This window comes from Pristiophorus japonicus, chromosome 11 (assembly GCF_044704955.1).
Source record: "Pristiophorus japonicus isolate sPriJap1 chromosome 11, sPriJap1.hap1, whole genome shotgun sequence".
NCBI lineage: Eukaryota > Metazoa > Chordata > Chondrichthyes > Pristiophoridae > Pristiophorus > Pristiophorus japonicus.
The window spans coordinates 25,321,232-25,347,613 of NC_091987.1; the positions used below are offsets into that span (position 1 = coordinate 25,321,232).

The 26,382-nt window shown below is 53.7% G+C and overlaps 1 protein-coding gene across 1 annotated transcript in view; it reads left to right on the plus strand.

Annotated features, from left to right (window-relative positions):
- The window catches only part of LOC139275700 (NACHT, LRR and PYD domains-containing protein 12-like), a 190,018-nt gene that overhangs the window by 123,911 nt on the left and 39,725 nt on the right, over positions 1–26,382 (plus strand). Inside the window, exon 9 of the mRNA XM_070892876.1 lies at positions 14,747–14,911. Within this exon, the coding sequence (XP_070748977.1) occupies positions 14,747–14,911 (165 nt within the window). The remainder of the gene's footprint in view (positions 1–14,746; positions 14,912–26,382) is intronic.

Consider the following 26,382-nt stretch of genomic DNA (forward strand, 5'->3'; position numbering starts at 1 on the left):
GGAAGTTACAGAAATAGGGAGGGGTGTAGGGGCTGGAGAGGGTTACAGAAATAGGGAGGGATGTAGGGGCTGTAGGAGGTTGCAGAGATAGGGAGGTGTGTATGGCCTGGAGGAGATTACTGAGATAGGGAGGTGTGTAGGGTTAGAGGAGGTTACTGAGATAGGGAGGGAGTAGTGGCTGGAGGCGGTTACAAAGATAGGGAGGGGTGTAGGGCCGGAGGAGGTTACTGAGATACGGAGGAGTGTAGGGGCTGGAGGAGGTTACAGAGTTTGGGAGGGGCTGGAGGGGGTTATTGAGATACGGAGGGGTGTAGGGGCTGGAGGGGGTAATTGAGATAGGTAGGGGCTGGCGGGGGTTACTGAGATAGGATGGGGTGTAGGGGCTGGAGGAGGTTATTGAGATAGGATGGGGCGTACGGACTGGAGGGGGTTACAGAGATAGGGAGGGGTGTAGGGGCTGTAGGAGGTTACAGAGATAGGGAGGGGCATAGGGGCTGGAGGGGGTTACAGAGATAGGGAGGTGTATAGGGGCTGTAGGAGGTTACAGAGATAGGGAGGGGTGTAGGGGCTGGAGGTGGTTACAGAGATAGGGAGGCGTGTTGGGGCTGGAAGGGGTTACAGATAGGGAGGGGTGTAGGGGCTGGAGGGGGTTATTGAGATAGGGAGGGGTGTAGGGGCTGTAGGAGGTTACAGAGATAGGGAGGGGCATAGGGGCTGGAGGGGGTTACAGAGATAGGGAGGTGTATCGGGGCTGTAGAAGGTTACAGAGATGGGGAGGGGTGTAGGGGCTGGAGGTGGTTACAGAGATAGGGAGGCGTGTTGGGGCTGGAAGGGGTTACAGATAGGGAGGGGTGTAGGGGCTGGAGGGGGTTATTGAGATAGGGAGGGGTGTAGGGGCTCTAGGAGGTCACAGAGATACGGAGGGGTGTAGGGGCTGGAGGGGGTTATTGAGATAGGGAGGGGTGTAGGGGCTGGACAGGGTTACAGAGATAGGGAGGGGTGTAGGGGCTGGAGGGGGTTACAGAGATAGGGAGTGGTGTAGGGGCTGGAGGGGGTTACAGAGATAGGGAGGGGTGTAGGGGCTGGAGGGGGTTATTGAGATAGGGAGGGGTGTAGGGGCTGGAGGGGGTTACAGAGATAGGGAGGGGTGTAGGGGCTGGAGGGGGTTATTGAGATAGGGAGGGGTGTAGGGGCTGGAGGGGGTTACAGAGATAGGGAGTGGTGTAGGGGCTGGAGGGGGTTATTGAGATAGGGAGGGGTGTAGGGGCTGGAGGGGGTTACAGAGATAGGGAGGGGTGTAGGGGACTGGTGGAGGTTACAGAGATAGAGAGGGATGTAGGGGCTGGAGGAGGTTTCAGAGTTAGGGAGGAGCTGGAGGAAGTTACAGAAATAGGGAGGGGTGTAGGGGCTGGAGAGGGTTACAGAAATAGGGAGGGATGTAGGGGCTGTAGGAGGTTGCAGAGATAGGGAGGTGTGTATGGCCTGGAGGAGATTACTGAGAGAGGGAGGTGTGTAGGGTTAGAGGAGGTTACTGAGATAGGGAGGGAGTAGTGGCTGGAGGCGGTTACAAAGATAGGGAGGGGTGTAGGGCCGGAGGAGGTTACTGAGATACGGAGGAGTGTAGGGGCTGGAGGAGGTTACAGAGATAGGGAGGAGGTTACAGAGATAGGGTGGGATGTAGGGGCTGGAGGAGGTTACAGAGGGAGGGAGGGGTGTAGGGGCTGGAATGGGTACAGAAATAGCGAGGGGTGTAGCGGCTGGAGGAAGTTACAGAGATAGGGAGGGGTGTAGGGGGCTGGTGGAGGTTACAGAGATAGAGAGGGATGTAGGGGCTGGAGGAGGTTTCAGAGTTAGGGAGGAGCTGGAGGAAGTTACAGAAATAGGGAGGGGTGTAGGGGCTGGAGAGGGTTACAGAAATAGGGAGGAATGTAGGGGCTGTAGGAGGTTGCAGAGATAGGGAGGTGTGTATGGCCTGGAGGAGATTACTGAGATAGGGAGGTGTGTAGGGTTAGAGGAGGTTACTGAGATAGGGAGGGAGTAGTGGCTGGAGGCGGTTACAAAGATAGGGAGGGGTGTAGGGCCGGAGGAGGTTACTGAGATACGGAGGAGTGTAGGGGCTGGAGGGGGTAATTGAGATAGTTAGGGGCTGGCGGGGGTTACTGAGATAGGATGGGGTGTAGGGGCTGGAGGAGGTTATTGAGATAGGATGGGGCGTACGGGCTGGAGGGGGTTACAGAGATAGGGAGGGGTGTAGGGGCTGTAGGAGGTTACAGAGATAGGGAGGGGCATAGGGGCTGGAGGGGGTTACAGAGATAGGGAGGTGTATCGGGGCTGGAGGAGGTTACAGAGATAGGGAGGGGTGTAGGGGCTGGAGGTGGTTACAGAGATAGGGAGGCGTGTTGGGGCTGGAAGGGGTTACAGATAGGGAGGGGTGTAGGGGCTGGAGGGGGTTATTGAGATAGGGAGGGGTGTAGGGGCTCTAGGAGGTCACAGAGATACGGAGGGGTGTAGGGGCTGGAGGGGGTTATTGAGATAGGGAGGGGTGTAGGGGCTGGACAGGGTTACAGAGATAGGGAGGGGTGTAGGGGCTGGACAGGGTTACAGAGATAGGGAGGGGTGTAGGGGCTGGAGGGGGTTACAGAGATAGGGAGTGGTGTAGGGGCTGGAGGGGGTTATTGAGATCGGGAGGGGTGTAGGGGCTGGAGGGGGTTACAGAGATAGGGAGGGGTGTTGGGGCTGAAGGGGGTTATTGAGATAGGGAGGGGTGTAGGGGCTGGAGGGGGTTACAGAGATAGGGAGGGGTCTAGGGACTGGCGGGGGTTATTGAGATAGGGAGGGGTGTAGGGGCTGGAGGGGTTTACAGTGATAGGGAGGGGTGTAGGGGCTGGAGGGTGTTACAGAGATAGGGAGTGGTGTAGGGGCTGGAGGGCGTTTCAGAGATAGGGAGGGGTGTCGGGGTTGGAGGGAGTTACAGAGATAGGGAGAGGTGTAGGGGCTGGAGGAGGTTAGAGAGATAGGGAGGGGTGTAGGGCTGGAGAAGGTTACAGAGATAGGGTGGGATGTAGGGGCTGGAGGAGGTTACAGAGGGAGGGAGGGGTGTAGGGGCTGGAATGGGTACAGAAATAGCGAGGGGTGTAGCGGCTGGAGGAAGTTTCAGAGATAGGGAGGGGTGTAGGGGGCTGGTGGAGGTTACAGAGATAGAGAGGGATGTAGGGGCTGGAGGAGGTTTCAGAGTTAGGGAGGAGCTGGAGGAAGTTACAGAAATAGGGAGGGGTGTAGGGGCTGGAGAGGGTTACAGAAATAGGGAGGGATGTAGGGGCTGTAGGAGGTTGCAGAGATAGGGAGGTGTGTATGGCCTGGAGGAGATTACTGAGATAGGGAGGTGTGTAGGGTTAGAGGAGGTTACTGAGATAGGGAGGGAGTAGTGGCTGGAGGCGGTTACAAAGATAGGGAGGGGTGTAGGGCCGGAGGAGGTTACTGAGATACGGAGGAGTGTAGGGGCTGGAGGAGGTTACAGAGTTTGGGAGGGGCTGGAGGGGGTTATTGAGATACGGAGGGGTGTAGGGGCTGGAGGGGGTAATTGAGATAGGTAGGGGCTGGCGGGGGTTACTGAGATAGGATGGGGTGTAGGGGCTGGAGGAGGTTATTGAGATAGGATGGGGCGTACGGGCTGGAGGGGGTTACAGAGATAGGGAGGGGTGTAGGGGCTGTAGGAGGTTACAGAGATAGGGAGGGGCATAGGGGCTGGAGGGGGTTACAGAGATAGGGAGGTGTATAGGGGCTGTAGGAGGTTACAGAGATAGGGAGGGGTGTAGGGGCTAGAGGTGGTTACAGAGATAGGGAGGCGTGTTGGGGCTGGAAGGGGTTACAGATAGGGAGGGGTGTAGGGGCTGGAGGGGGTTATTGAGATAGGGAGGGGTGTAGGGGCTGTAGGAGGTCACAGAGATACGGAGGGGTGTAGGGGCTGGAGGGGGTTATTGAGATAGGGAGGGGTGTAGGGGCTGGACAGGGTTACAGAGATAGGGAGGGGTGTAGGGGCTGGAGGGGGTTACAGAGATAGGGAGTGGTGTAGGGGCTGGAGGGGGTTTTTGAGATAGAGAGGGGTGTAGGGGCTGGACAGGGTTACAGAGATAGGGAGGGGTGTAGGGGCTGGACAGGGTTACAGAGATAGGGAGGGGTGTAGGGGCTGGAGGGGGTTACAGAGATAGGGAGTGGTGTAGGGGCTGGAGGGGGTTATTGAGATCGGGAGGGGTGTAGGGGCTGGAGGGGGTTACAGAGATAGGGAGGGGTGTTGGGGCTGAAGGGGGTTATTGAGATAGGGAGGGGTGTAGGGGCTGGAGGGGGTTACAGAGATAGGGAGGGGTCTAGGGACTGGCGGGGGTTATTGAGATAGGGAGGGGTGTAGGGGCTGGAGGGGTTTACAGTGATAGGGAGGGGTGTAGGGGCTGGAGGGTGTTACAGAGATAGGGAGTGGTGTAGGGGCTGGAGGGCGTTTCAGAGATAGGGAGGGGTGTCGGGGTTGGAGGGAGTTACAGAGATAGGGAGAGGTGTAGGGGCTGGAGGAGGTTAGAGAGATAGGGAGGGGTGTAGGGCTGGAGAAGGTTACAGAGATAGGGTGGGATGTAGGGGCTGGAGGAGGTTACAGAGGGAGGGAGGGGTGTAGGGGCTGGAATGGGTACAGAAATAGCGAGGGGTGTAGCGGCTGGAGGAAGTTTCAGAGATAGGGAGGGGTGTAGGGGGCTGGTGGAGGTTACAGAGATAGAGAGGGATGTAGGGGCTGGAGGAGGTTTCAGAGTTAGGGAGGAGCTGGAGGAAGTTACAGAAATAGGGAGGGGTGTAGGGGCTGGAGAGGGTTACAGAAATAGGGAGGGATGTAGGGGCTGTAGGAGGTTGCAGAGATAGGGAGGTGTGTATGGCCTGGAGGAGATTACTGAGATAGGGAGGTGTGTAGGGTTAGAGGAGGTTACTGAGATAGGGAGGGAGTAGTGGCTGGAGGCGGTTACAAAGATAGGGAGGGGTGTAGGGCCGGAGGAGGTTACTGAGATACGGAGGAGTGTAGGGGCTGGAGGAGGTTACAGAGTTTGGGAGGGGCTGGAGGGGGTTATTGAGATACGGAGGGGTGTAGGGGCTGGAGGGGGTAATTGAGATAGGTAGGGGCTGGCGGGGGTTACTGAGATAGGATGGGGTGTAGGGGCTGGAGGAGGTTATTGAGATAGGATGGGGCGTACGGACTGGAGGGGGTTACAGAGATAGGGAGGGGTGTAGGGGCTGTAGGAGGTTACAGAGATAGGGAGGGGCATAGGGGCTGGAGGGGGTTACAGAGATAGGGAGGTGTATAGGGGCTGTAGGAGGTTACAGAGATAGGGAGGGGTGTAGGGGCTGGAGGTGGTTACAGAGATAGGGAGGCGTGTTGGGGCTGGAAGGGGTTACAGATAGGGAGGGGTGTAGGGGCTGGAGGGGGTTATTGAGATAGGGAGGGGTGTAGGGGCTGTAGGAGGTTACAGAGATAGGGAGGGGCATAGGGGCTGGAGGGGGTTACAGAGATAGGGAGGTGTATCGGGGCTGTAGAAGGTTACAGAGATGGGGAGGGGTGTAGGGGCTGGAGGTGGTTACAGAGATAGGGAGGCGTGTTGGGGCTGGAAGGGGTTACAGATAGGGAGGGGTGTAGGGGCTGGAGGGGGTTATTGAGATAGGGAGGGGTGTAGGGGCTCTAGGAGGTCACAGAGATACGGAGGGGTGTAGGGGCTGGAGGGGGTTATTGAGATAGGGAGGGGTGTAGGGGCTGGACAGGGTTACAGAGATAGGGAGGGGTGTAGGGGCTGGAGGGGGTTACAGAGATAGGGAGTGGTGTAGGGGCTGGAGGGGGTTACAGAGATAGGGAGGGGTGTAGGGGCTGGAGGGGGTTATTGAGATAGGGAGGGGTGTAGGGGCTGGAGGGGGTTACAGAGATAGGGAGGGGTGTAGGGGCTGGAGGGGGTTATTGAGATAGGGAGGGGTGTAGGGGCTGGAGGGGGTTACAGAGATAGGGAGTGGTGTAGGGGCTGGAGGGGGTTATTGAGATAGGGAGGGGTGTAGGGGCTGGAGGGGGTTACAGAGATAGGGAGGGGTGTAGGGGACTGGTGGAGGTTACAGAGATAGAGAGGGATGTAGGGGCTGGAGGAGGTTTCAGAGTTAGGGAGGAGCTGGAGGAAGTTACAGAAATAGGGAGGGGTGTAGGGGCTGGAGAGGGTTACAGAAATAGGGAGGGATGTAGGGGCTGTAGGAGGTTGCAGAGATAGGGAGGTGTGTATGGCCTGGAGGAGATTACTGAGAGAGGGAGGTGTGTAGGGTTAGAGGAGGTTACTGAGATAGGGAGGGAGTAGTGGCTGGAGGCGGTTACAAAGATAGGGAGGGGTGTAGGGCCGGAGGAGGTTACTGAGATACGGAGGAGTGTAGGGGCTGGAGGAGGTTACAGAGATAGGGAGGAGGTTACAGAGATAGGGTGGGATGTAGGGGCTGGAGGAGGTTACAGAGGGAGGGAGGGGTGTAGGGGCTGGAATGGGTACAGAAATAGCGAGGGGTGTAGCGGCTGGAGGAAGTTACAGAGATAGGGAGGGGTGTAGGGGGCTGGTGGAGGTTACAGAGATAGAGAGGGATGTAGGGGCTGGAGGAGGTTTCAGAGTTAGGGAGGAGCTGGAGGAAGTTACAGAAATAGGGAGGGGTGTAGGGGCTGGAGAGGGTTACAGAAATAGGGAGGAATGTAGGGGCTGTAGGAGGTTGCAGAGATAGGGAGGTGTGTATGGCCTGGAGGAGATTACTGAGATAGGGAGGTGTGTAGGGTTAGAGGAGGTTACTGAGATAGGGAGGGAGTAGTGGCTGGAGGCGGTTACAAAGATAGGGAGGGGTGTAGGGCCGGAGGAGGTTACTGAGATACGGAGGAGTGTAGGGGCTGGAGGGGGTAATTGAGATAGTTAGGGGCTGGCGGGGGTTACTGAGATAGGATGGGGTGTAGGGGCTGGAGGAGGTTATTGAGATAGGATGGGGCGTACGGGCTGGAGGGGGTTACAGAGATAGGGAGGGGTGTAGGGGCTGTAGGAGGTTACAGAGATAGGGAGGGGCATAGGGGCTGGAGGGGGTTACAGAGATAGGGAGGTGTATCGGGGCTGGAGGAGGTTACAGAGATAGGGAGGGGTGTAGGGGCTGGAGGTGGTTACAGAGATAGGGAGGCGTGTTGGGGCTGGAAGGGGTTACAGATAGGGAGGGGTGTAGGGGCTGGAGGGGGTTATTGAGATAGGGAGGGGTGTAGGGGCTCTAGGAGGTCACAGAGATACGGAGGGGTGTAGGGGCTGGAGGGGGTTATTGAGATAGGGAGGGGTGTAGGGGCTGGACAGGGTTACAGAGATAGGGAGGGGTGTAGGGGCTGGACAGGGTTACAGAGATAGGGAGGGGTGTAGGGGCTGGAGGGGGTTACAGAGATAGGGAGTGGTGTAGGGGCTGGAGGGGGTTATTGAGATCGGGAGGGGTGTAGGGGCTGGAGGGGGTTACAGAGATAGGGAGGGGTGTTGGGGCTGAAGGGGGTTATTGAGATAGGGAGGGGTGTAGGGGCTGGAGGGGGTTACAGAGATAGGGAGGGGTCTAGGGACTGGCGGGGGTTATTGAGATAGGGAGGGGTGTAGGGGCTGGAGGGGTTTACAGTGATAGGGAGGGGTGTAGGGGCTGGAGGGTGTTACAGAGATAGGGAGTGGTGTAGGGGCTGGAGGGCGTTTCAGAGATAGGGAGGGGTGTCGGGGTTGGAGGGAGTTACAGAGATAGGGAGAGGTGTAGGGGCTGGAGGAGGTTAGAGAGATAGGGAGGGGTGTAGGGCTGGAGAAGGTTACAGAGATAGGGTGGGATGTAGGGGCTGGAGGAGGTTACAGAGGGAGGGAGGGGTGTAGGGGCTGGAATGGGTACAGAAATAGCGAGGGGTGTAGCGGCTGGAGGAAGTTTCAGAGATAGGGAGGGGTGTAGGGGGCTGGTGGAGGTTACAGAGATAGAGAGGGATGTAGGGGCTGGAGGAGGTTTCAGAGTTAGGGAGGAGCTGGAGGAAGTTACAGAAATAGGGAGGGGTGTAGGGGCTGGAGAGGGTTACAGAAATAGGGAGGGATGTAGGGGCTGTAGGAGGTTGCAGAGATAGGGAGGTGTGTATGGCCTGGAGGAGATTACTGAGATAGGGAGGTGTGTAGGGTTAGAGGAGGTTACTGAGATAGGGAGGGAGTAGTGGCTGGAGGCGGTTACAAAGATAGGGAGGGGTGTAGGGCCGGAGGAGGTTACTGAGATACGGAGGAGTGTAGGGGCTGGAGGAGGTTACAGAGTTTGGGAGGGGCTGGAGGGGGTTATTGAGATACGGAGGGGTGTAGGGGCTGGAGGGGGTAATTGAGATAGGTAGGGGCTGGCGGGGGTTACTGAGATAGGATGGGGTGTAGGGGCTGGAGGAGGTTATTGAGATAGGATGGGGCGTACGGGCTGGAGGGGGTTACAGAGATAGGGAGGGGTGTAGGGGCTGTAGGAGGTTACAGAGATAGGGAGGGGCATAGGGGCTGGAGGGGGTTACAGAGATAGGGAGGTGTATAGGGGCTGTAGGAGGTTACAGAGATAGGGAGGGGTGTAGGGGCTAGAGGTGGTTACAGAGATAGGGAGGCGTGTTGGGGCTGGAAGGGGTTACAGATAGGGAGGGGTGTAGGGGCTGGAGGGGGTTATTGAGATAGGGAGGGGTGTAGGGGCTGTAGGAGGTCACAGAGATACGGAGGGGTGTAGGGGCTGGAGGGGGTTATTGAGATAGGGAGGGGTGTAGGGGCTGGACAGGGTTACAGAGATAGGGAGGGGTGTAGGGGCTGGAGGGGGTTACAGAGATAGGGAGTGGTGTAGGGGCTGGAGGGGGTTTTTGAGATAGAGAGGGGTGTAGGGGCTGGACAGGGTTACAGAGATAGGGAGGGGTGTAGGGGCTGGACAGGGTTACAGAGATAGGGAGGGGTGTAGGGGCTGGAGGGGGTTACAGAGATAGGGAGTGGTGTAGGGGCTGGAGGGGGTTATTGAGATCGGGAGGGGTGTAGGGGCTGGAGGGGGTTACAGAGATAGGGAGGGGTGTTGGGGCTGAAGGGGGTTATTGAGATAGGGAGGGGTGTAGGGGCTGGAGGGGGTTACAGAGATAGGGAGGGGTCTAGGGACTGGCGGGGGTTATTGAGATAGGGAGGGGTGTAGGGGCTGGAGGGGTTTACAGTGATAGGGAGGGGTGTAGGGGCTGGAGGGTGTTACAGAGATAGGGAGTGGTGTAGGGGCTGGAGGGCGTTTCAGAGATAGGGAGGGGTGTCGGGGTTGGAGGGAGTTACAGAGATAGGGAGAGGTGTAGGGGCTGGAGGAGGTTAGAGAGATAGGGAGGGGTGTAGGGCTGGAGAAGGTTACAGAGATAGGGTGGGATGTAGGGGCTGGAGGAGGTTACAGAGGGAGGGAGGGGTGTAGGGGCTGGAATGGGTACAGAAATAGCGAGGGGTGTAGCGGCTGGAGGAAGTTTCAGAGATAGGGAGGGGTGTAGGGGGCTGGTGGAGGTTACAGAGATAGAGAGGGATGTAGGGGCTGGAGGAGGTTTCAGAGTTAGGGAGGAGCTGGAGGAAGTTACAGAAATAGGGAGGGGTGTAGGGGCTGGAGAGGGTTACAGAAATAGGGAGGGATGTAGGGGCTGTAGGAGGTTGCAGAGATAGGGAGGTGTGTATGGCCTGGAGGAGATTACTGAGATAGGGAGGTGTGTAGGGTTAGAGGAGGTTACTGAGATAGGGAGGGAGTAGTGGCTGGAGGCGGTTACAAAGATAGGGAGGGGTGTAGGGCCGGAGGAGGTTACTGAGATACGGAGGAGTGTAGGGGCTGGAGGAGGTTACAGAGTTTGGGAGGGGCTGGAGGGGGTTATTGAGATACGGAGGGGTGTAGGGGCTGGAGGGGGTAATTGAGATAGGTAGGGGCTGGCGGGGGTTACTGAGATAGGATGGGGTGTAGGGGCTGGAGGAGGTTATTGAGATAGGATGGGGCGTACGGGCTGGAGGGGGTTACAGAGATAGGGAGGGGTGTAGGGGCTGTAGGAGGTTACAGAGATAGGGAGGGGCATAGGGGCTGGAGGTGGTTACAGAGATAGGGAGGTGTATAGGGGCTGTAGGAGGTTACAGAGATAGGGAGGGGTGTAGGGGCTAGAGGTGGTTACAGAGATAGGGAGGCGTGTTGGGGCTGGAAGGGGTTACAGATAGGGAGGGGTGTAGGGGCTGGAGGGGGTTATTGAGATAGGGAGGGGTGTAGGGGCTGTAGGAGGTCACAGAGATACGGAGGGGTGTAGGGGCTGGAGGGGGTTATTGAGATAGGGAGGGGTGTAGGGGCTGGACAGGGTTACAGAGATAGGGAGGGGTGTAGGGGCTGGAGGGGGTTACAGAGATAGGGAGTGGTGTAGGGGCTGGAGGGGGTTTTTGAGATAGGGAGGGGTGTAGGGGCTGGAGGGGGTTACAGAGATAGGGAGGGGTGTAGGGGCTGGAGGGGGTTATTGAGATAGGGAGGGGTGTATGGGCTGGAGGGGGTTACAGAGATAGGGAGGGGTGTAGGGGCTGGAGGGGGTTATTGAGATAGGAGGGGCTGGAGGGGGTTACAGAGATAGGGAGGGGTGTAGGGGCTGGAGGGGGTTATTGAGATAGGAGGGGCTGGAGGGGGTTACAGAGATAGGGAGGGGTGTAGGGGCTGGAGGAGGTTTCAGAGATAGGGAGGGGCATAGGGCTGGAGGAGGTTACAGAGATAGGGAGTGGTGTAGGAGCTGGAGGGAGTTACAGAGATAGAGAGGTGTGTTGGGGCTGGCGAGAGTTGCAGCAATAGGGAGTGGTGTAGGGGCTGGAGGGGGTTACAGAGATAGAGAGGTGTGTAGGTGCTGACGGGAGTTACAGAGATAGGGAGGGATGTAGGGGCTGGAGGGCGTTTCAGAGATAGGGAGGGGTGTCGGGGTTGGAGGGAGTTACAGAGATAGGGAGAGGTGTAGGGGCTGGAGGAGGTTAGAGAGATCGGGAGGGGTGTAGGGGCTGGAGTGGGTTACAGAGATAGGGAGGGGCATAGGGCTGGAGGAGGTTACAGAGATAGGGAGGAGGTTACAGAGATAGGGTGGGATGTAGGGGCTGGAGGAGGTTACAGAGGGAAGGAGGGGTGTAGGGGCTGGAATGGGTACAGAAATAGCGAGGGGTGTAGCGGCTGGAGGAAGTTCCAGAGATAGGGAGGGGTGTAGGGGGCTGGTGGAGGTTACAGAGATAGAGAGGGATGTAGGGGCTGGAGGAGGTTTCAGAGTTAGGGAGGAGCTGGAGGAAGTTACAGAAATAGGGAGGGGTGTAGGGGCTGGAGAGGGTTACAGAAATAGGGAGGGATGTAGGGGCTGTAGGAGGTTGCAGAGATAGGGAGGTGTGTATGGCCTGGAGGAGATTACTGAGATAGGGAGGTGTGTAGGGTTAGAGGAGGTTACTGAGATAGGGAGGGAGTAGTGGCTGGAGGCGGTTACAAAGATAGGGAGGGGTGTAGGGCCGGAGGAGGTTACTGAGATACGGAGGAGTGTATGGGCTGGAGGAGGTTACAGAGTTTGGGAGGGGCTGGAGGGGCTTATTGAGATACGGAGGGGTGTAGGGGCTGGAGGGGGTAATTGAGATAGGTAGGGGCTGGCGGGGGTTACTGAGATAGGATGGGGTGTAGGGGCTGGAGGAGGTTATTGAGATAGGATGGGGCGTACGGGCTGGAGGGGGTTACAGAGATAGGGAGGGGTGTAGGGGCTGTAGGAGGTTACAGAGATAGGGAGGGGCATAGGGGCTGGAGGGGGTTACAGAGATAGGGAGGTGTATCGGTGCTGTAGGAGGTTACAGAGATAGGGAGGGGTGTAGGGGCTGGAGGTGGTTACAGAGATAGGGAGGCGTGTTGGGGCTGGAAGGGGTAACAGATAGGGAGGGGTGTAGGGGCTGGAGGGGGTTATTGAGATAGGGAGGGGTGTAGGGGCTCTAGGAGGTCTCAGAGATATGGAGGGGTGTAGGGGCTGGAGGGGGTTATTGAGATAGGGAGGGGTGTAGGGGCTGGACAGGGTTACAGAGATAGGGAGGGGTGTAGGGGCTGGAGGGGGTTACAGAGATAGGGAGTGGTGTAGGGGCTGGAGGGGGTTACAGAGATAGGGAGGGGTGTAGGGGCTGGAGGGGGTTATTGAGATAGGGAGGGGTGTAGGGGCTGGAGGGGGTTACAGAGATAGGGAGGGGTGTAGGGGCTGGAGGGGGTTACAGAGATAGGGAGTGGTGTAGGGGCTGGAGGGGGTTATTGAGATAGGGAGGGGTGTAGGGGCTGGAGGGGGTTACAGAGATAGGGAGGGGTGTTGGGGCTGAAGGGGGTTATTGAGATAGGGAGGGGTGTAGGGGCTGGAGGGGGTTACAGAGATAGGGAGGGGTGTAGGGGCTGGAGGGGGTTATTGAGATAGGGAGGGGTGTAGGGGCTGGAGGGGGTTACAGAGATAGGGAGGGGTGTAGGGGCTGGAGGGGGTTACAGAGATAGGATGGGGTGTAGGGGCTGGAGGGGGTTACAGAGATAGGGAGGGGTGTAGTGGCTGGAGGGGGTTATTGAGATAGGGAGGGGTGTAGGGGCTGGAGGGGGTTACAGAGATAGGGAGGGGTGTAGGGGCTGGTGGGGGTTACAGAGATAGGGAGGGGTGTAGGGGCTGGCGGGGGTTACTGAGATAGGATGGGGTGTAGGGGCTGGTGGGGGTTATTGAGATAGAGAGGGGTGTAGGGGCTGGAGGGGGTTACAGAGATAGGGAGGGGTGTAGGGGCTGGTGGGGGTTACAGAGATAGGGAGGGGTGTAGGGGCTGGAGGGGGTTATTGAGATAGGGAGGGGTGTAGGGGCTGGAGGGGGTTATTGAGATAGGGAGGGGTGTAGGGGCTGGAGGTGGTTACAGAGATAGGGAGGGGTGTAGGGGCTGGCGGGGGTTATTGAGATAGGGAGGGGTGTAGGGGCTGGAGGGGGTTATTGAGATAGGGAAGGGTGTAGGGGCTGGAGGGGGTTATTGAGATAGGGAGGGGTGTAGGGGCTGGAGGGGGTTACAGAGATACGGAGGTGTGTAGGGGCTGGAGGGGGTTACAGAGATAGGGAGGGGTGTAGGGGCTGGCGGGGGTTACTGAGATAGGATGGGGTGTAGGGGCTGGTGGGGGTTACAGAGATAGGGAGGGGTGTAGGGGCTGGAGGGGGTTACAGAGATAGGGAGGTGTGTAGGGGCTGGAGGGGGTTATTGAGATAGGGAGGGGTGTAGGGGCTGGAGGGGGGTACAGAGATAGGGAGGGGTCTAGGGGTTGGCGGGGGTTATTGAGATAGGGAGGGGTGTAGGGGCTGGAGGGGTTTACAGTGATAGGGAGGGGTGTAGGGGCTGGAGGGGGTTACAGAGATAGGGAGGGGTGTAGGGGCTGGAGGGGGTTATTGAGATAGGGAGGGGTGTAGGGGCTGGAGCGGGTTATTGAGATAGGAAGGGGTGTAAGGGCTGGAGGCGGTTATTGAGATAGGGAGGGGTGTAGGGGCTGAAGGGGGTTACAGAGATAGGGAGGGGTGTAGGGGCTGGAGGGGGTTATTGAGATAGGGAGGGGTGTAGGGGCTGGAGGGTGTTACAGAGATAGGGAGGGGTGTAGGGGCTGGAGGTTACAGAGATAGGGAGGGGTGTAGGGGCTGGAGGGGGTTACAGAGATGGGAGGGGTGTAGGGGCTGGAGGTTACAGAGATAGGGAGGGGTGTAGGGGCTGGAGGGGGTTACAGAGATAGGGAGGGGTGTAGGGGCTGGAGGGGGTTATTGAGATAGGGAGGGGTGTAGGGGCTGGAGGGGGTTACAGAGATACGGAGGTGTGTAGGGGCTGGAGGGGGTTACAGAGATAGGGAGGGGTGTAGGGGCTGGCGGGGGTTACTGAGATAGGATGGGGTGTAGGGGCTGGTGGGGGTTACAGAGATAGGGAGGGGTGTAGGGGCTGGAGGGGGTTACAGAGATAGGGAGGTGTGTAGGGGCTGGAGGGGGTTATTGAGATAGGGAGGGGTGTAGGGGCTGGAGGGGGGTACAGAGATAGGGAGGGGTCTAGGGGTTGGCGGGGGTTATTGAGATAGGGAGGGGTGTAGGGGCTGGAGGGGTTTACAGTGATAGGGAGGGGTGTAGGGGCTGGAGGGGGTTACAGAGATAGGGAGGGGTGTAGGGGCTGGAGGGGGTTATTGAGATAGGGAGGGGTGTAGGGGCTGGAGGGGGTTATTGAGATAGGAAGGGGTGTAAGGGCTGGAGGCGGTTATTGAGATAGGGAGGGGTGTAGGGGCTGGAGGGGGTTACAGAGATAGGGAGGGGTGTAGGGGCTGGAGGGGGTTATTGAGATAGGGAGGTGTGTAGGGGCTGGAGGGTGTTACAGAGATAGGGAGGGGTGTAGGGGCTGGAGGTTACAGAGATGGGAGGGGTGTAGGGGCTGGAGGGGGTTACAGAGATGGGAGGGGTGTAGGGGCTGGAGGTTACAGAGATAGGGAGGGGTGTAGGGGCTGGAGGGGGTTACAGAGATAGGGAGGGGCTGGAGGGGCTTAGGTTACGGGGCAGCTGACTTTCGGATGAGCTGAATTTCTTGGAGATGATCGGAGGTGGGGAGATGAATGTTACTGAGGCGGGAGGGAAGACGTTGATGGGGTTTGTTTATGTGTTGGATTCTTTCTCTCTGACTCGCCCCCTTCTCCCCACACACAGGCTGGAACTTAATGGTCTGACGGAGGCCTGCGTACCGGGGCTGGTTGCTGTGCTGCAAGCTCACCCTCTGCTCCGCAAGCTGATTCTGGACGGGAATAAATTGGAAGATGCCGGTGTCAGGAGACTGATATTTGGTCTAAAGAAGTCCCTGATCCACAACCTGGGGTGAGTATGGTTGTCCCCACACTCTGTGTCCCGCTCCCTCTCCCCTTTCCATGCCCTGGTGCTCTCCGTGTCTCTGTTAGCAGAGGCTCTGACCATCATTTTCCCGTCCTCTCTGGCTACAGGTGTGGTGTCGGAGGATTGGAGGACAGCTAACGTTGTACTGTTGTTTAAAAAGGGAGAAAGGGACAGACCGAGTAATTACAGGCCAGTCAGCCGAACCTCGGTGGTGGGAAAATTATTGGAAAAAAATTCTGAATGACAGGATAAATCTTCATTTGTAAAGACACGGTTTAATCAAGGACAGTCAGCACGGATTTGTTCAGGGAAGGTTGTGTCTAACTAACTTGATTGAATTTTTTGAGGAGGTAACCAGGAGGGTCGATGAGGGCAGTGTGTATGATGTAGTGTTTTGAGATTTTAGCAAAGCTTTTGATAAGGTCCCACGTGGCAGATAGGTCACAAAAGTAAAAGCCCATGTGATCCAGGGCAAAGTGGCAAGTTGGATCCATAATTGGCTCAGAGGCAGGAAGCAAACGGTAATGGTTGATGGGTGTTTTTGTGATTAAAAAGGATATAGACAGGCTAAGTGAGTGGGCAAAAATTTGGCAGATGGAGTATAATGTTGGAAAGTGTGAGGTCATGCACTTTGGCAGAAAAAAATCAAAGAGCAAGTTATTATTTAAATGGAGAAAGATTGCAAAGTGCCGCAGTACAGCGGGATCTGGGGGTACTTGTGCATGAAACACAAAAGGATAGTATGCAGGTACAGCCAGTGATCAGGATGTCCAATGGTATCTTGGCCTTTATTGCAAAGGGGATGGAGTATAAAAGCAGGGAATTGGTGAGGCCACACCTGGAATACTGCGTGCAGTTTTGGTTTCCATATTTAAGAAAGGATATACTTGCATGGAGGCAGTTCAAAGAAGGTTCAATAGATTGATTCCGGGGATGAGGGGGTTGACTTATGAGGAAAGATTGAGTAGGTTGGGCCTATACACATTGGAGTTTAGAAGAATGAGAGGTGATCTTATCGAAACGTATAAGATGATGAGGGGGCTTGACAAGGTTGATGCAGAGAGGATGTTTCCACTGATGCCCATTTAAAACTGAGATGAGGAGAAATTTCTAAGAGGGTTGTAAATCTATGGAATTCGGTGCTTCAGAGAGCTGTGGAAGCTGGGACATTAAATAAATTTAAGACAGAGATAGACAGTTTCTTAAATGATAAGGGGTTATGGGGAGCGGACAGGGAAGTGGAGCTGAGTCCATGATCAGATCAGCCATGATCATATTAAATGGCGGAGCAGGCTCGAGGGGCCATATGGCCGACTCCTGCTCCTATTTCTTATGTTCTTATGGGTTCCGCAGGGCTCAGTGCTGGGTCCCTCGCTTTTTGTGGTATATATCAATGACTTGGACTTAAATGTTGGGGGTATGATTAAGAAGTTTGCAGATTACACTAAAATAGGCTGTGTGGTTAATAATGTAGAAGTAAGCTGTAGACTGCAGGAAGATATCAATGAACTGGTCAGGTGGGCCGAACAGTGGCAAATGGAATTCAATCCGGATAAGTGTTTGGTAATGCATCTGTGGAGGTCTAGCAAGGCATTAAATGGTACAATACTTGTAAAGTCCTTACTCTACAGTATGAAACCACACGAGGCACATTCTGGGGACAAGGTCACTCTGTGACCTTAACTCTTTATTCACAGGACTCCAAAGACGATGACCCTGCGTGGGACCTCCCTTTTTATACCTGTGTGATCAGGTAAGGAGTGTCTCCCACAAGTGCACCCCTTGTGGTCAAGGTGTGCATCTAGGTTGAGTGTATACAGTAATACAGTGGTGTTACATTGTGGTTACATACATGACATCACCTTCCCCCCCCCCCCCCAAAGTCTTATTGGGATCATAGGTTCAGTATTTCAGGTGGTCTACGCTCCCTCGTGGAGCGCCGCAGTTGGGGCTCTGGTTGTTGAACACTGACGTGAGTGTCTGTCACCTGTGGTGATTCCGGCCTGTCCGGCCTGACCGCAGGGACTGTGCATTCTTCTGATTGCTCTTGTTGCTCGTTCACTGGCGGTGTTGTGAGCTCCATCTTATGGTCTTCTTCAGGTTCCTCCGTGTCGATGCTGAACCTTTTTTTAAACTTGGTCCAGATGCTTACGGCATATCTGACCATTGTTGAGTTTTACCACGATGACCCTATTCCCCTCTTTGTCAATTCCAGTGCCCTCAAGCCATTTGGGCCCCATGGCGTGATTGAGGACGAATACAGGATCATTTATTTCTATACATCTCCCCCTCGAATTACAGTCATGGTACTCGTTTTGTGACTTACGCTTGCCCTCAACTGTGTCGGTCAGGACTGGGTGAATGAGGGACAACCGAATTTTGACTGTCCATTTCATTAGTAGCTCTGCGGGCGGGACCCCCGGTGAGCGACTGCGATCGGGATCTATAGGCCAGCAGGAGACGCGATAGGCGGCATTGTAGGGAGGGTCCTTGAATCCTGAGCATACCTTGCTTAATGATTTGGACCACACGTTCCGCCTGGCCGTTGGAGGCCGGCTTGAACGGTGCAGTCCTGACGTGGTTGATGCCATTGCCCGACATAAACTCTCGGAATTCGTAGCTTGTGAAACATGGGCTATTATCACTAACCAGGATGTCCAGCAAGCCATGGGTTGTGAAGATCGCACATAGGCTTTCCACGGTGGTGGATGACGTGCATGAATTCAGAATGATGCACTCGATCCATTTCGAGTACGCATCTACCACAATGAGGGACATCTTACCCATGAACAGGTCCGCGTAGTCAACATGAATGCGTGACCATGGCCTAGTGGGCCAGGGCCACGGGCTGAGCGGGGCCTCCCTGGGCACACCATTACCCAGCTGGGCACACGTCGTGCACCTGTGAACACAGTGTTCCAGGTCTGAATCAATTCCAGGCCACCAAACGTGTGACCGGGCAATGGCCTTCATCAGCACAATGCCTGGGTGCTCGCTGTGGAGTTCTCTGATGAATGCCTCCCTGCCCTTTTGGGGCATAACTACCCGGCTGCCCCATAGTAGGCAGTCGGCTTGGATGGAGAGCTCATCCATCCGTCTGTAGAACGGTCTGACTTCCTCAGGGCGTGCTCCGTGTGCGGGCGCCCAATCCCCAGTCCGGACACATTTCTTAATCAGGGATAGGAGGGGATCTCTGTCTGTCCAGATTTTGATCTGGCAGGGTGTGATGGGGGAGCCTGCGCTGTCAAAGGCATCGACAGCCATGATCATCTCGGCGCTTTGCTCCGCTGTCCCCTCAGTGGTGGCCAGTGGAAGCCTGCTGAGCGCATCAGCGCAATTTTCAGTGCCAGGCTGGTGCCGGATGAAGTAGTCATAAGCAGCAAGAGCCATCACTGTGTGCGGGCTAACGTATTGGCATTGATAGCCTTGCTGTCTGACAATAGGGATGTTAATGGCTTGTGGTCCGTCTCTAATTCAAACTTCCTACCAAACAGGTACTGATGCATTTTTTTTACACCATAGACACATGCAAGCGCTTCTTTCTCGACCATCCCATATCCCCGTTCTGCTTGAGAGAGAGACCTGGAGGCATAAGCCACAGGTTGTAGTTGACCCTCAGCCTTGCACTGCTGCAACACGCACCCAACCCCATAGGACGATGCATCACATGTCAGAACCAATTTTTTTACAGGGGTCGTACAGAATCAACAACTTGTTTGAACAAAGTAGGTTTTGCGCCCGATCAAAAGCCCGTTCCTGACAGTCCATCCAAAACCAATCGCAATCATTTCGCAGGAGCGCGTGTAGCGGCTCCAACAACGTGCTCAAGTTCGGCAGAAAGTTCCCGAAATAGTTCAACAGTCCCAGGAATGAACGCAACTCCGATGTATTGCAGGGCCTGGGTGCTCATCGAATCGCCTCTGTTTTGGATTCGGTGGGCAGAATCGCATCTGCAGCAACCCTCCTGCCCAGAAACTCAACCTCAGGAGCTAAGAACACATATTTAGACTTCTTGAGTCGCAGGCCTACCCGGTCCATTCGGCATAGCACATCCTCCAGGTTGTGGAGGTGTTCCTCGGTGTCTCAACCCGTGATGAGGATGTCGTCCTGGAATACGATCGTTCCAGGAATGGATTTGAGCAGGCTTTGCATGTTTCTTTGAAAAATCGCGGCCGCTGATTGAATGCCAAACGGGCACCTGTTATAAACGAACAGTCCCTTGTGCGCGGTGATGGTGGTCAGTAGCTTAGATTCGTCGGCCAGTTCCTGGGTCATGTAGGCTGAAGTGAGGTCCAACTTGGTGAACAGCTTGCTGCCTGCCAGCGTGGCGAAGAGGTCCTCCGCTCTCGGGAGCGGGTATTGATTTTGTAGGGACACCCGATTGATGTGACCTTGTAGTCGCCACAGATCCTGACAGAGCCATCCGCTTTTAGGACGAGAACGATGGGGCTCGCCCAGTCGCTGAATTCAACAGGCGAGATGATGCACTCTCTCAACAGCCGGTCCAATTCGCTCTCAATCTTTTCCCGTATCAGATACGGCACCGCTCTGGCTTTGTGGTGCACTGGCCTGGCGTCCGGGGTGATGTGTATCACTACTTTAGTGCCTTTGAAAGTCCGACGCCAGGTTGGAATAGTGAATCGAATTATTGTAGGACTTGTGAGCACGATTTTTGCTCCACAGATGACATTGCGTGAACATCCCCCCATTTCCAGTTCATCTCGGCTAACCAGCTCCTCCCCAACAGTGCGGGACCATTGCCCTGGACAATCCAGAGCAGCAGCCGATTCACTAACCCATTGTGTGTGACAACCAACATTGCACTGCCTAGCACCAGAATGATTTCTTTAGTGTAAGTCCGTAATTGTGTCTCAATATGTGCTAATTTGGGTCTACTGGCTTTAAGTGGCCATAGCTTCTCAAATTGCTGAACGCCCATGAGTGACTGGCTGGCCCCAGTGACCAGCTCGTACAGGGATACCGTTTAATAAAACCCTCATCATCATCAGTGGCGTTTTGGTGTATGAACTGTGAATATTCGCCACATGGACCCGCTGAACCTCGGCGTCCATCGATTTGCCCCAAAAGTCATCCTGCCTCAAAGAACTCTCTTCTGGTCCATCCGCCTCATATATTAGTCTGGTTGTAGACTTCCTGCACATTCGAGCTAAGTGGCCACTGAGATTGCAGTTCCTGCAGACAAACTGTTGCAATCTGCAAGATCTAGCTGAGTGTTTTCCCCCACACCGCCAGCATGAGTTAAAGTTTCCATTGTTGGGAACATAGAAACATAGAAAATAGCTGCAGGAGTAGGCCTTTCGGCCCTTTGAGCCTGCACCGCCATTCAATGAGTTCATGGCTGAACATGCAACTTCAGTACCCCATTCCTGCTTTCTCACCATACCTCTTGATCCCCTTAGTAGTAAGGACTACATCTAACTCCTTTTTGAATATATTGAGTGAATTGGCCTCAACAACTTTCTGTGGTAGAGAATTCCACAGGTTCACCACTCTCTGGGTGAAGAAGTTTCTCCTCATCTCGGTCCTAAATGGCTTACCCCTTATCCTTAGGCTGTGACACCTGGTTCTGGACTTCCCCAACATTGGGAACATTCTTCCTGCATCTAACCTGTCTAAACCCGTCAGAATTTTAAACGTTTCTATGAGATCCCCTCTCATTCTTCTGAACTCCAGTGAATAAAAGCCCAGTTGATCCAGTCTTTCTTGATATGTCAGTCCCGCCATACCGGGAATCAGTCTGGTGAACCTTCGCTGCACTCCCTCAATAGCAAGAATGTCCTTCCTCAAGTTAGGAGACCAAAACTGTACACAATACTCCAGGTGTGGCCTCACCAAGGCCCTGTACTCAAATCCCCTCGCTATGAAGGCCAACATGCCATTTGCTTTCTTAACCGCCTGCTGTACCTGCATGCCAACCTTCAATGACTGATGTACCATGACACCCAGGTCTCATTGCAACTCCCCTTTTCCTAATCTGTCACCATTCAGATAATAGTCTGTCTCTCTGTTTTTACCACCAAAGTGGATAACGTCACATTTATCCACATTATACTTCATCTGCCATGCATTTGCCTACTCACCTAACCTATCCAAGTCACTCTGCAGCCTCATAGCATCCTCCTCGCAGCTCACACTGCCACTCAACTTAGTGTCATCCACAAAGGGACTATGGCCAGGCATTCCGCGCTGACTGTCCCTTTGTCTGCTCTTAAGTACCCTATTAGTGGGTGTCAATGGCCCCAACCCGGGCCGCATTGTCCACTGGGTGATGGCGTGAATGTCCGTTCAGCCTGTCATTGTCTCTGTTGAAGTCCTACTCTGGGGTCTATTGCTGCCTGGAGAGTGTCGGACTGCCCCTGCCTGCCTGCGGGGCTTTGAGTCGCATTGATGATGTTGACTCCCTGATCCATCGCCGCGATAGAGGCAGAATTGCGCACGTATATTATTTTTGTCTCTTCCTCCCCCGCCATGAAAGTTTGAGCTATCAACGCCGCCGCTTCCAAGGTCAAATCTTTGGTCTCAATTAATTTGCGGAAAATTCCCGCATGACCGATGCCCTCGATAAAGAAGTCCCTTAGCATCTCCCCCTGCAGGCGTCTGTGAACTTACAGAGGCTGGCCAAACTCCGGAGTTCCGCTATGAAGTCCGGTATGCTCTGTCCTTCACGACGTCGGTGGGTGTAGAATCTGTGTCAGGCCACATGTATGCTGCTCGCCAGTTTGAGGTGCTCCCGATCAATTTGCTAAGTTCTTCAAAGGTTTTGTCCGCCGGCTTTTCGGGTGCTAGTAAGTCCTTCATGAGCGCGTAAGTCTTTGGTCCGCAGCTGGTCAAAAGATGAGCCCTTCGCTTGTCGGCCGCTGCATCCCCCAGCCATTCTTTCGTAACGAAGCTTTGCTGAAGCCTCTCGACAAAATCGTCCCAGTCTTCCCCAACACAGTACCGTTCCTCTGTGCTACCGGTGGCCATTCTCGTGGGTCACGAATTCCCGTTTCTCGTCGCCAATATAAAGTCCTTACTCTACAGTATGAAACCACACAAGGCACATTCTGGGGTCAAGGTCACTCTGTGACCTTAACTCTTTATTCACAGGACTCCAAAGATGATGACCCTGCGTGGGACCTCCCTTTTTACACCTGTGTGATCAGGTAAGGAGTGTCTCCCACAAATTCATCCCTTGTGGTCAAGGTGTGCATCTAGGTTGAGTGTATACAGTAATACAGTTGTGTTACATTGTGGTTACATACATGACAATACTGAAAACTGTAGAGTAACAAAGGGACCTTGGAGTGCAGGTCCACAGATCCCTGAAGGTAGCAGACCAGGTAGATAAGGTGGTTAAGAAGGCATATGGAACACTTACCCTTATTAGTCAAGGCATGGAATACAACAGCAGGGAGGTTATGCTTGAACTTGGATAAAACACTGGTTAGGCTGCAGCTGGAGTACTGCGTGCAGTTCTGGTCACCACATAGAAACATAGAAAATAGGTGCAGGTGTAGGCCATTCGGCCTTTCGAGCCTGCACCGCCATTCAATAAGATCATGGCCGATCATTCCTTCAGTACCCCTTTCCTGCTTTCTCTCCATACCCCTTGATCCCCTTAGCCGTAAGGGCCATAACAAGCTCCCTTTTGAATATATCCAATGAACTGGCATCAACAACTCTCTGCGGCAGGGAATTCCAGGTTAACAACTCTCAGTCTTAAATGGCCTACCCCTTATCCGAAGACTATGTTCCCTGGTTCTGGACTTCCCCAACATCGGAAACATTCTTCCCGCATCTAACCTGTCCAGACCCGTCAGAATCTTACACGTTTCTATGAAATCCCCTCTCATCCTTCTAAACTCCAGTGAATAAAGGCCCAGTTGATCCAGTCTCTCCTCATATGACAGTCCAGCCATCCCTGGAATAAGTCTGGTGAACCTTCGCTGCACTCCCTAAGGCCCTTTACAACTGCAGTAAGACCTCCCTGCTCCTATACTCAAATCTGCTAGCTATGAAGGCCAACATACCATTTGCCTTCTTCACCACCTGCTGTACCTGCATGCCAGCCTTCAATGACTGATGAACCATGACACCCAGGTCTCGTTGCACCTCCCCTTTTCCTAATCTGCCGCCATTCAGATAATATTCTGCCTTCATGTTTTTGCCCCCAAAATGGATAACCTCACATTTATCCACATTATACTGCATCTGCCATGCATTTGCCCATTCAACTAACCTGTCCAAGTCACCCTGCAGCCTCTTAGCGTCCCCCTCACAGCTCACACCGCCACCCAGTTTAGTGTCATCTGCAAACTTGGAGATATTACACTCAATTTCTTCATCCAAATCGTTAATGTATATTGTAAAGAGCTGGGGTCCCAGCACTGAGCCCTGCGGCACTCCACTAGTCACTGCCTGCCATTCTGAAAAGGACCCGTTTATCCTGACTCTCTGCTTCCTGTCTGCCAACCAGTTCTCTATCCACATCAGTACATTACCTCCAATACCATGCGCTTTGATTTTGCACACCAATCTCTTGTGCGGGACATTGTCAAAAGCCTTTGAAAGTCCAAATACACCACATCCACTGGTTCTCCCTTGTCCACTCTGCTAATTACATCCTCAAAAAATTCCAGAAGATTCGTCAAGCATGATTTCCCTTTCATAAATCCATGCTGACTTGGACCGATCCTGTCACTGCTTTCCAAATGCGCCTCTATTTCATCCTTCATGATTGATTCCAACATTTTCCCCACTAGTGATGTTAGGCTAACCGGTCTATAATTACCCGTTTTCTCTCTCCCTCCTTTTTAAAAAAGTGGTGTTACATCAGCTACCCTCCAGTCGATAGGAACTGATCCAGAGTCGATAGACTGTTGGAAAATGATCACCAATGCATCCACTATTTCTCGGGCCACTTCCTTAAGTACTCTGGGATGCAGACTATCAGGCCCTGGGGATTTATCGGCCTTCAATCCCATCAATTTCCCTAACACAATTTCCCGCCTAATAAAGGTATCCTTCAGTTCCTTCTTCTCACAAGACCCACTGTCCCCTAATACATTCGGAAGGTTATTTGTGTCTTCCTTCGTGAAGACAGAATCGAAGTATTTGTTCAATTGGTCTGCCATTTCTTTGTTCCCCATTATAAATTCCCCTGAATCCGACTGCAAGGGACCTACATTTGTCTTCACTAATCTTTTTCTCTTCACATATTTATAGAAGCTTTTGCAGTCAGTTTTTATGTACCCTTCAAGCTTCCTCTCGTACTCTATTTTCCCCCTCTTAATTAAACCTTTAGTCCTCCTCAGTTGAATTCTAAATTTCTCCCAGTCCTCAGGTTTGTTGCTTTTTCTAGCCAATTTATATGCCTCTTCCTTGGTTTTAACTATCCTTAATTTCCCTTGTTAGCCACGGTTGAGCCACCTTCCCCGTTTTATTTTTACTCCAGACAGGGATGTACAATTGCTGAAGTTCATCCATGTGATCTTTAAATGTTTGCCATTGCTTATCCACCGTCAACCCTTTAAGTGTCCTTTGCCAGTCTATTCTAGCCAATTCACGCCTCATACCTTCGAAGTTCCCTTTCCTTAAGTTCAGGACCCTGGTTTCCGAATTAACTGTGTCACTTTCCATCTTAATAAAGAATTCTACCATATTATGGTCACTCTTCCCCAAGGGGTCTCGCACAACAAAATTGCTAATTGGTCCCTTCTCATTACACATCACCCAGTCGAGGATGGCCAGCTCTCTAGTTGGTTCCTCGACAAATTGGTCTCGAAAACCATCCCTAATACACTCCAGGAAATCCTCCTCCACTGCATTGCTACCAGTTTGGTTAGCCCAATCAATATGTAGATTAAAGTTGCCCATGATAACTGCTGTACCTTTATTGCACGCATCCCTTATTTCTTGTTTGATGCTGTCCCCAACCTCACTACTACTGTTTGGTGGTCTGTACACAACTCCCACTAACATTTTCTTCCCTTTGGTATTCCGCAGCTCCACCCATACCGATTCCACATCATCCAGGCTAATGTCCTTCCTTACTATTGCATTAATTTCCTCTTTAACCAGCAATGCCACCCCACCTCCTTTTCCTCTCTGTCTATCCTTCCTAAATGTTGAATACCCCTGGATGTTGAGTTCGCAGACTTGGTCACCCTGGAGCCATGTCTCCATGATGCCAATTACATCATATCCGTTAACTGCTGTCTGCGCAGTTAATTAATCCACCTTATTCCAAATACTCCTCGCATTGAGGCACAGAGCCTTCAGGCTTGTCGTTTTAACACACTTTGCCCCTTTAGAATTTTGCTGTAATGTGGCCCTTTTTGTTTTTTGCCTTGGGTTTCTCTGCCCTCCACTTTTACTATTCTCCTTTCTATCTTTTGCTTCTGCCTCCATTTTATTTCCCTCTGTCTCCCTGCACAGGTTCTGTTAAGTCCTGACTCTAATGTACTGACTTACATGAGACAAATGCTGAAGTCAAGGTCACTCCCCGTGATGAGTATGTCATCTTGAAACACAACCGTCCCTGGATGGTCTTGAGCAGACTCTCCATGTTGCGCTGGAATATAGCAGCTGCTAACCTGATGCCGAATGGGCATCGATTGTACATAAAAAGGCCTCGATGTGTGTTGATGGTGGTGAGTAGCTTAGACTCTTCGGTCAGTTCTTGCGTCATATACGCAGATGTGAGGTCAAGTTTCGAGAAAAGTTTTCCTCCGGCCAACGTGGCAAATAGGTCCTCCGCTCTGGGCAGCGAATATTGGTCCTGTAGGGAGACTCTGTTTATGGTAGACTTGTAATCCCCACAGATTCGCACGGATCTATCAGGCTTCATGACGGGGACGATGGGGCTTGCCCAGTCGCTGAATTCCACGGGAGAAATTATGCCTTCCTGCAGAAGCCGGTCCAGTTCGTTTTCACTCTTTTCCCTCATCACATAAGGCACAGCTCTAGCCTTGTGATGGACTGGTCTGGCATTCTGTGTGATGTAGATTCTAACTTTAGCCCCTTTCAAGGTGCCCACACCTGGCTGAAAGAGATGTTCAAAACGGCTTAGAACTGTTGAGCAGGAGGTCCGTTCCTCTGACGACATGGCGTGAACATCATCCCATTTCCAATTAAGTTCTGCTAGCCAGCTTCTCCCCAACAGGGCTGGGAGATCTCCGGGGACAATCCACAGGGAAAGTCGGTTCACCATCCCTTTGTGTGTGACTGAGAGCATGGCGCTGCCAAGGACTGGGACGATTTCTTTCCTATAGGTCCTTAGTTTGGTGTCGATCTTTGTGAGGTTTGGTCTGTTGCTTTTGTGTGGCCACAGCTGTTCAAATTGTTGAACGCTCATGAGGGATTGACTGGGCACGTGTCCAGTTCCATGTTGACAGGTATCCTGTTGAGTAGAACCCTCATTATAATTGGAGGCGTCTTGGTGTAAGAACAGT